The following is a 10,000-nucleotide window of genomic DNA, read 5'->3' as shown; positions in this document are numbered from 1 at the left end:
CGGATATGAAGCCAACGGAAACGGAGCCAACGGAAACGGAAGGAACGGAGCTAATGGATACGCTTCCAATGGCAACGGAAAGAATGGCAACGGAGCCACCAATGGAAATGGATATCGCTCAAACGGCAACGGCAACGGCGCTAATGGCAATGGCAGGAACGGCTATGCTGCTAATGGCAACGGCAACGGAGTCTCCAATGGCAATGGCAGGAACGGCTATGTTGCTAATGGAAACGGCAACGGAGTCTCCAATGGCAATGGCAGGAACGGCTATGCTTCTAATGGCAATGGAGCGAACGGTGTCAATGGAAATGGTTTCAACGGCAATGGATATAGATCCAATGGTAACGGCAATGGAAGGAATGGCAATGGAAATGGTAACAGGTACAATGGCAATGGAAGGAATGGCAACAGTAATGGAAATGGATATAACGGCAATGCTGTAAATGGTAATGGTAATGGAAGAAGCGCCTTCAACGGAAACGGATACAATGGTAATGGTGTAAGTGGCAACGGCAATGGTGTTAATGGCAACGGAAACGGATACAATGGCAATGGTGTTAATGGTAATGGCAACGGCAATGGCGTTAATGGCAACGGAAACGGATACAATGGCAATGGTGTTAATGGCAACGGAAATGGATACAATGGCAATGGTGTAAACGGTAATGGCAACGGAAGCGGATACAATGGCAACGGAGCTGCCGGTCCGGCTGCCTCCTACGGCGCTCCTTTCTAAAGTCCTATTCGCTTCCTAAACCGGCTTTCCTCTCAGTCGCCACAAACCTCATCGAATCGCATGTATATTTCAGCGCTTGGCAGAGAATCTATATTTTTGCAACAATAAATGCCGCACTAATTCCACTGTTTTTTCTAACCCAAAACTGCAATAACAGCAAAAGATTCCACCTTCTTTAGAGCCTATTCCTTATGTAGATGACTAAGTTACTGAAGGTGGTCCTTAGAAGGTACGCGGATATTTTCGTAGAAGGGGCTTTCAGAAAAGTACATTAGCATTAATACATCTTGTTGTCTTGGAGAAAGTTCACACATGAACACAATCATACCTGTGTTTTCACGTATACAAACATACATTCATAGTTTTATATACACACAATATATATATATATATATATATATATATATATATATATATATACAAAGTTTATATATATATTTCCTCTTCTTTAATTTCTACAGCTTTTTACACACGTGTATATATTTACATACATTTATATTCCTTTATGTGTGTGTATCTGTATAAGCAAATCCATGGCTGCCACAATCATATTTTACTTTTTAAAAATGGAAACCCTCTGCTTTTATCTGATACAAAATACAAAAAGTAGGAACTACATATGTAAAGTTTATATTTTCAGGAAAAAGGCATCAAATGTGACCCAACTGATAAAGAACAGAGACGAATATATACCCACATAAGTACTGTATACAGTTATACATATGTGAGTGTGTGTGTATGGACGTTCCTTTGCATGAATGTATATAGATAAAGGCATGCATACATAGATATTCATAATATATATATATATATATATATATATATATATATATATATGTATGTATATATATATAAGTATGTATATATGTATATATAGATGGTAAGTATATGTAAGCAGATACATACATACTCACATCATATGTGTCTGTATATGTGCATAAATTATAAAATATAACCTTACCAGGGAAAACAAAACACGGGCACCTACGAATATAATTTTATTTTCTAGGCGCCTTCAGAGAACACTGTCTTCATAATCAGTGGCGAAAACAGAACCAGTACCGCTCATGGCAAGGCAGATTAACATGGAATAAATATAACTACGGTAAAAAGTCATAGTGAATAATGATCCGCAAATTAACGTATGTATGATTACGTATATCTGTATATATATCATATATGTATGTATATATTCATACATATAACCGTTCATATGCGTGTGCATATCTCTTCGTTTTTTGTTGTTTTTATGCACATACAAAAGGTAGAAAAGAGAATGAATCGCTTCATAGCGCAAGAGAAGTATTTGACCTGTTTTGAGTATATATTCGTGGAAAATATAAATGCAAAGACAATATGTAATTAAAATCGGTCAAGTATATCTTCCTTTATTCATTCTTATTTACATCTTTCCTATATTTCTTGCAATGAACACATCTTTTGCGTACGTGGTATTATACATATACCAAGCATTTGAATAAATAATGGAAATTTATAGCCCTAGCACTCACACACACACACACACATACACACACACGCACATACACACACACACACATACACACATACACACATACACACACACACATACATATATATAAATATATATATATATATATATATATATATATATATATATATATACATATATGTGTGTGTATGTATATATGTATATATATGTGTATATATGTATGTATGTATGTCTGTATATAGATATATAGACAGATAGATATACATATGTGCGTGTTGGTATGTATGTGTGTGTATATATATGTAAATATATATATATATATATATATATATACATAGACATAAGTATTCATTTTGACAAATGTAGAAAAAGGTATGAATGGGAATGATGATCTTCACAATAGAAGAGATGCATTTGAACGGTTTCGATTATATATTCGTCCAAAAAAGAAAAATATAAATTTGTGTGTGTGTGTGTGTCTGACGAGATATAGTCGAAACTGGTCAAGTACATCTCTTGTATTATGAAGATATTCATTTTAACTTATACCTTTCCAACACACACACACACACACACACACACAAACACACACACACACGCACGCACACACACACACACACACACACACACACACACACACACACACACATATATATATATATATATATATATATATATATATATATATATATATATATATATATGTATAAAAGGTATGAATGAGAATGAATATCTTCACAATACAAGAGATGTATTTAAAATACATCTCTTGTATTGTAAAGATATTCATTCTCATTCATACCTTTTATACATTTGTCAACATGAACGCGGTTCATATATATATATATATATATATATATATATATATATATATATATATATATATATATGTATGCATGTATGTAGGTATGTATTTATACATAAGTGTGTGTGCTACGACTGCTAGTAATATGTACATACACACACAAACATGTATGCGTATATGTATACTAACGTGCATGCCAAGAAATGTGTGTGTGTGTGTTTATTGACATTTATATATAGGTTACTTATACATGAATATGTATATGTTTGTGTAATAAAGGCATATGTATAAATGCATATATATATATATATATATATATATATATATATATATATATATGTACATATATATGGTACATACACATGATATGCATGTATACGTTACACACACACACACACACACACACACACACACACACACACACACACACACACATATACTCACATATATATATACATATATAACTGTACATGTGCATTTAGATACATACATAGACAGATACGTGTGTGTTTGGATATATATGATTTATTTGCTTATATCTTTATTCATATTACCATGTCCCTATATACATACACATACGAGTATGTCTATGCACTCTTACACATACATATATGTATTTATACATGTGTACATATATATGTGTGTGTGTGTGAGTGTGTGTGTGTACCCACAGACACCTACACACACGCATATATACATTGTGTATGTGTGGTATATAACATATATCTATATCTATCTATTTATATGTATATACATGTGTGTAACATGTGATGTGTATATATACATAAATATAGAAACACACACTCACGCACACAATTAGAAATATATGTATGTGCACATACATATTATATATACATACATATACATCCCCCCCCCCCCCACACACACACACATACAGATATATAGAGTATATAGTAGTTTATATTTATATCCAATTCATGAGCGCGTAGACTATTCATTAAACATATGCACCCGAGTGTGGGTGCGTGCAGTAAAATTGTAAAAAAAAACAAAATCAATATCTGTGTCACCCTTTGCTAAATTTCGAAATGGATATAACATCCTCTTAGTGAATGCAATTTACTTACCAGCCTTTGTATTATTTTTTTCCGTGACCAAAACGTGAGATCAAAATCCCTTCCTTTCTTTCAATAAATAATCAAGAAATTGCTGAAATAGAGAGAGTGCAACAGAGGGCGGAGCAATCGCTGAACTCAAGTATAAAAGTCGGGTCGAGTGAGCTTCACGCATCGCACTACCTTTTTTCTCCACAATCTCCACATTTTAGTCTTCGTGTTGTACTTAAAAGGGATTATCATGAGAATAATACTTCTTTGTGGTGAGTATATCTTCAAGAAACAGTTAAGTACACAAAGTTCCCCAATAGATTACAGATTTTTAAATGCACTTTTCTCTACGTTTTAGGTTTGCTGAGCACTATCTCCGCAGAGATACTGCCTTCCAGCATCTACGGGACACCAAACGGTTTTGGCGTTGGAGCTTTGAATGGAGCCTCAAACAACGGTTTTGGTGCCCCAAATAATGGTTACTCTGCACCAAGCAACACCTACGGACTGCCAAATGGCGGATATGTAGTAGATCCTGAGATTGCCGCTTTGGCCGAGAACATTCCCGGGGGCGGCGTCCCCGGCGAGGACTACCCCATCTTGGCTTCCGTGCCCGACACCGGCTTCTCCTGCGATGCCCAGGCGGTGCAAGGTTATTACGCCGACACTCAAGCCGGCTGCCAGGTGTTCCATATCTGCCAGGACCGCGCCCTCAGGCGCCAACAGGACTCGTTCCTGTGCCCCAACGGTACCATCTTCAACCAGCAGTACCTGGTATGTGACTGGTGGTTCAACGTGGACTGTTCTCAAGCTGAGAGCTTCTACTCCGTCAACGAACTCATCGGAGTCGTTCCCAACGCCGGTTATGCTTATGCTGCCGCTACCAACGGCATCCTCAACGGAAACGGAAACGGATATGGAGCCAACGGAAACGGAAGGAATGGCAACGGAGCAACCAATGGAAATGGATATCGCTCATACGGCAACGGCGCTAATGGCAATGGCAACGGAGTCTCCAATGGCAATGGCAGGAACGGCTATGCTGCAAATGGCAACGGGGCGAACGGTGTCAGTGGAAATGGTCTCAACGGCAATGGGTATGGATCCAATGGCAACGGCTTCGGAAGAAGCTCACTCAATGGCAATGGAAATGGAAACGGATATAACGGCAATGGTGTAAATGGTAATGGCAACGGCAATGGCGTTAATGGCAACGGAAACGGATACAACGGCAATGGAAGAAGCGCCCTGAATGGCAATGGAAACGGGTACAATGGTAATGGCAACGGCAATGCTGTTAATGGCAATGGTGTAAATGGTAATGGCAACGGCAATGGTGTTAATGGCAACGGAAACGGATACAACGGCAATGGTTTAAACGGCAATGTAAATGGCAATGGCGTAAACGGCAATGGAAGAAGCGCCCTGAATGGCAATGGAAACGGGTACAATGGTAATGGCAACGGCAATGGTGTAAATGGTAATGGCAACGGCAATGGAAGAAGCGCCCTGAATGGCAATGGAAACGGGTACAATGGTAATGGCAACGGCAATGGTCTTAATGGCAACGGAAACGGCAATGGAGCTGCCGCTCCGGCTGCCTCCTACGGCGCTCCTTTCTAAAGTCCTATTCGCTTCCTAAACCGGCTTTCCTCTCAGTAGCCACAAACCTCATCGTAACGCATGTATATTTCAGCGCTTGGCAGAGAATCTATATTTTGGCAACAATAAATGTCATGATAACAACCAAAGCTCTAATCTTCTTTAATCTTCCTGAATTACACACACACACACACACACACACACACACACACATATATATATATATATATATATATATATATATATACACGCACACACTGAAATTGGTCCCTAGCTGGCAAGTTGGTATTTTCGTATTAAATGAAGATGAAATTGTTTGTAGCTTCCATATATTATATCATACTTATAGGGCTGGGTCATGTACAGGCGACATTTTCTAGTACAAGTACATGTACAGTCATTTTGATATATACTTAAGTCCAAGTAAGTGCTATTGTACTTATATAAAGGTACTTTTTTGTGATAAAACAAACCCTATCACAGATTCATAAAGCACAAAAATCAGCAGTTTCCATAAACACATTAATGAATACACTATTAAAAAGTGGGATTAGATATAGACTTATATATTTACTGTATATAACATTTGATTAAATACAGTGTACTTGAGTGTATTTGAATGTACCTGATACTTTCAAGTACTTAGGCTCTAAATACAAGCACAAGTAACATTATCTTTTTAAACTCCAAGAACAAGAACAAATACATGAAAGTCCCTACTTAAATCCAAGTGCAAGTACCTGTACTTACACAATACTCGCCGACTCTAAGGCCGATCTCGCCAGGATTGACATCGTCATCGGGCGCCAAGTGGTTGAGGCCGGGTCTTTACCATGCCACATGCCTGCCTCCTCTACCACGGAACAAAGGACGTGGGGAACTCTGCGATGCTGCCATTGAATCGGATGAGACGTCCCGCGCTCCACGCATGAGGCTGGTGCTTCACCCGCCATTCGCGCCTCGCCCACGGGACTCGAGTGCGACTTCATAAGCCGTGACCAAAGCCATACGAGTCGCCAAAGACAGCGTTAAGAACTAATGTGAACATGGTTATAAAAATAACCAAAGAACGTATTTTAAACCAAGTCTCGTTACTTGGATGGCGTTGAAGTCTCCGAGAAAAATAAAGATGTATTTATTTTCTAAGTCCGATTCCGTAAATAGGTACGTCCCGAAATGCACAGTTTTGGCGCAAATTGTGCATTACCAGTTTTTCTAGGATGTCAGTTTTCTATCTCTTCGGCGACGCTTCCAAAGTGTCAATATAACCCCTGAAGAGAGTAATGGTCGTTTCATATTTTGTTTGTTAATTTTTTATCTCCCTCTCTCTTTTCGTGGTTTTCATGGACTACCGAACTATCGGGTTGGTCTTCCGATACTTTGCGTATCTTCTTTCGGGTATAAATACCCATGGTTTTGTGAGGGGAAGACAGTTCGGTCCTGACTTCTATAGTTTACAGTGGTTCCGCTTTGTGCTCGCTTTGGATTTACCTCACTTTGGATTTACCTCGCTTCGGATTTACCTCGCTTCGCGCCAGGATTGACGAATTCGTGTTTCCGCAATCTTATGGTTGTGTGTAGGAGACACCTGGTCTCTATTGGACTCTGGCGTGTGACATGCTACATTACCATCTGCAGGGTGCAGTCTTTCACGAAATCCCAAAGCAGCACTTTGTAAAATCAAAGGGTTAAAGCATAAAAGGACCACTCACATTGAAGGGACACTGTTTGAGGATCCGTACCTCCAGTGTGCCATTTCATGTTTTAAACTGAGTTATTACTTAGTTGTTGTTGTTTTGTTGTTGTTTTTATGTTTGGTTGTTTTTGTTGTTTTTTTCTCCCCAGCTTGAGGATCCGTACCTCCTGGGAGAAAGATCCTCCACATTCTCGCCCATATTTTTAGGACCGTTTTAGCTTGTCTTTGCCATTTTACTTTGCCTTGGTCGATTCCTACCTGACCTTGTGGGTGTTCCGGCAGTCTTCGTGATCTATGCCCTTTTGGTGTTATTTTATTGTTTTACTTGGCTTCCGACGCTAAATTGATTCTTACACCACGTTTTTCTTTCGTTATCTACACACGTGTTTTTATTCAGAGTTCCTCAGCACTATTTTTTATGTTAATCTCCATTCTGGGTTGGAGATTAACTTTAAATTAGGGTTTGGTGTATTTTTTCGTGCTAATACTCTGCTTAAAAATACTTATGGAGTTGGGATGCCAACTTAGGGGTAAATGTTGGTGAGTTATTTTTGAGTATATCTGGTGTTGGTTTCCACGTGCATAACCCCCGCTGTGATTAAATTGGTGATGTACGCATCTATCAAAATTTCTCGTGACTGAATTACTTGTAGACCTCCCTAATGAGTGCAACTTGCTCAATGAATATCATACCGTCATAGAACTTTCACTCAGTCCCAGTCAGAAGAACAAATGACATCTGTGCCCCTTAAGTTCTGGTTCTGACTAAAGCTGAATGCTTAACGTTCTTGGGCTTGGGTCTCCTAAACAGCACATTGCTGGTTACTCTATCTCGCAACCCTGAAAAGCTGTAAAAAGGCTAGATGAAGCTGATATTCTAGAATAGATTATAACTTTGCTACACCTAGGTTCCCACTTCCAGCAGGTGGATGCTCAAATCGAAGGGAAGAGGAAGAATTCTATGATCTTGCATTTTTCTTCCATACACGTCCATTCAGACGCTCAAGCTACGCTATCTACCTTTTCACATTTACACACTTACACATCCAAGATTCAGCACACATATTCTGTATTTTCCTTCCATCTTCTCATACAACAGTCACACCCCCACACACAACACACATGGTTCCCGAACCTACTAATCGGGTGGTGGCAGCGTGCCGTAGGCCTGGAACCTTACATCTGTTCACTGCAGACGAATCTTTTCCTGAATATTTTTTTTTTATTCTCGGTCGAGCCCGAACTCAACTAGACACATGAAAATATACTTGGTCTACGCCCCGCTACAACATATATTTACAACTTCAGTCTAGATCTAATACTTTAGCATTAATTAATCGAAAACCAACCTTAATTTAGATGAGCAAGATCTTACAAAAATATATATATTTTTAAATATAGAAATGCAATGATTTATATATATATGTATACATCAGGGGCGTCATTTCAGCCTTTGCTGGTGGGTGGGGGGGGGGCGGTGAGCGAAGAGAGCACAATTAGCTGGGGATTTTTTTTTTTTTTTGGGGGGGGGGGGCACGGTGAATAACACTCAATAGACTATAAAGAAAATTATATTGGATTGATTTACTAAATGTTATGATGTATTTTAAATTTCTATATATAACACTTTTCTGGTATTAATATATTATATAAAGATTTATTCTGAATTGCTGTAGTTGCCCGTCTATTCTGTTTTGAATGTGTCTGTAATCAAATTCAATAGCTCTAAAAGTTTTTGGGGCCCGGCCCTTGGGGAGGGGCAAGACAGACCCTGAGGGTGGCAAACAGGCAACTGCCCTCCAGCCCCCACAATTGACGCCCCTGTGATATATACATGTCAACGTAGAGTCGGCCACGATTCAATCAAAGATATGACGGAATGACAACGAAGGCCGGAGGATACAATTGATCCTCCTGTTTCGACCGATATTTCTAACCGACGTGACTTTTATACGCCTTTTGCACTTTTTCATATACCTGTGGGCCTGTTCTTTGGCCGATCCACGATTCTTTTCCGTGGATAGTTCTGTATATCCAGCTGACCTTTGATCACTTGGGTGTGACACGATAACGCGTGTTAATAAATAAAACGTGAGACCGACAGCTGACAACTGGCGAGAATCCGAGCTGGAAAACAGAATTACCAAATAGAACACTATTCCGTTCCTTTTCAATTACCTATGATTTACTTTTGCATCGTGTTATTTTATTTAACAATATGGGGTCGCATTGCACGGAAGCAAATGCTTTGCCTTTGTGAACAGCATCTTCTTGCAAGGGAGGATAGTTATAAACGTTGACTGAAATTTGTAGTGGCGAAGGAGTATAACCGTATTTTTTTTCAATTTTTACGGATCCGCGACCACCAGGCACCAGAGACTGGAGCAGTATGGATTCAGTCCTGGGAAGTCCACAATAGACCGTATTCTAGCGCATCGAGTAATTGTAGAACGCTGTTGTGAGTTCGGTTGCGGGTTGCTTGCAGCTTACATCGACCTCAAGAAGGCGTTCGACTCAGTGCATTGAGAATCGCTATGGGTTATTCTGACACTTGGAGGAATTTCGACACGGATTATTGCCCTAATAGCAAGCCTATATGCCGGTAGTGTGAGGTAAGGCT

General features: G+C 39.1%; 1 protein-coding gene across 1 annotated transcript in view; it reads left to right on the top strand.

Moving 5' to 3' along the window:
• LOC125026511 (probable cyclin-dependent serine/threonine-protein kinase DDB_G0292550) overlaps window positions 1-5,720 on the top strand; it is a 6,439-nt gene extending 719 nt beyond the window's left edge. The window contains exons 2-3 of the mRNA XM_047614998.1: window positions 1-626; window positions 5,263-5,720. The exon at window positions 1-626 is cut by the window's left edge and continues 565 nt beyond it. Of these exons, the coding sequence (XP_047470954.1) occupies window positions 1-626; window positions 5,263-5,705 (1,069 nt within the window). The 3' untranslated portion in view covers window positions 5,706-5,720. The remainder of the gene's footprint in view (window positions 627-5,262) is intronic.
• The last annotated feature ends 4,280 nt before the right edge of the window (window positions 5,721-10,000 follow it).

Source organism: Penaeus chinensis, chromosome 6 (assembly GCF_019202785.1).
Source record: "Penaeus chinensis breed Huanghai No. 1 chromosome 6, ASM1920278v2, whole genome shotgun sequence".
Classification (NCBI taxonomy): domain Eukaryota; kingdom Metazoa; phylum Arthropoda; class Malacostraca; order Decapoda; family Penaeidae; genus Penaeus; species Penaeus chinensis.
The sequence above is the reverse complement of the archived record's forward strand: the minus strand, read 5'-3'. Positions and strand labels throughout refer to the sequence as shown.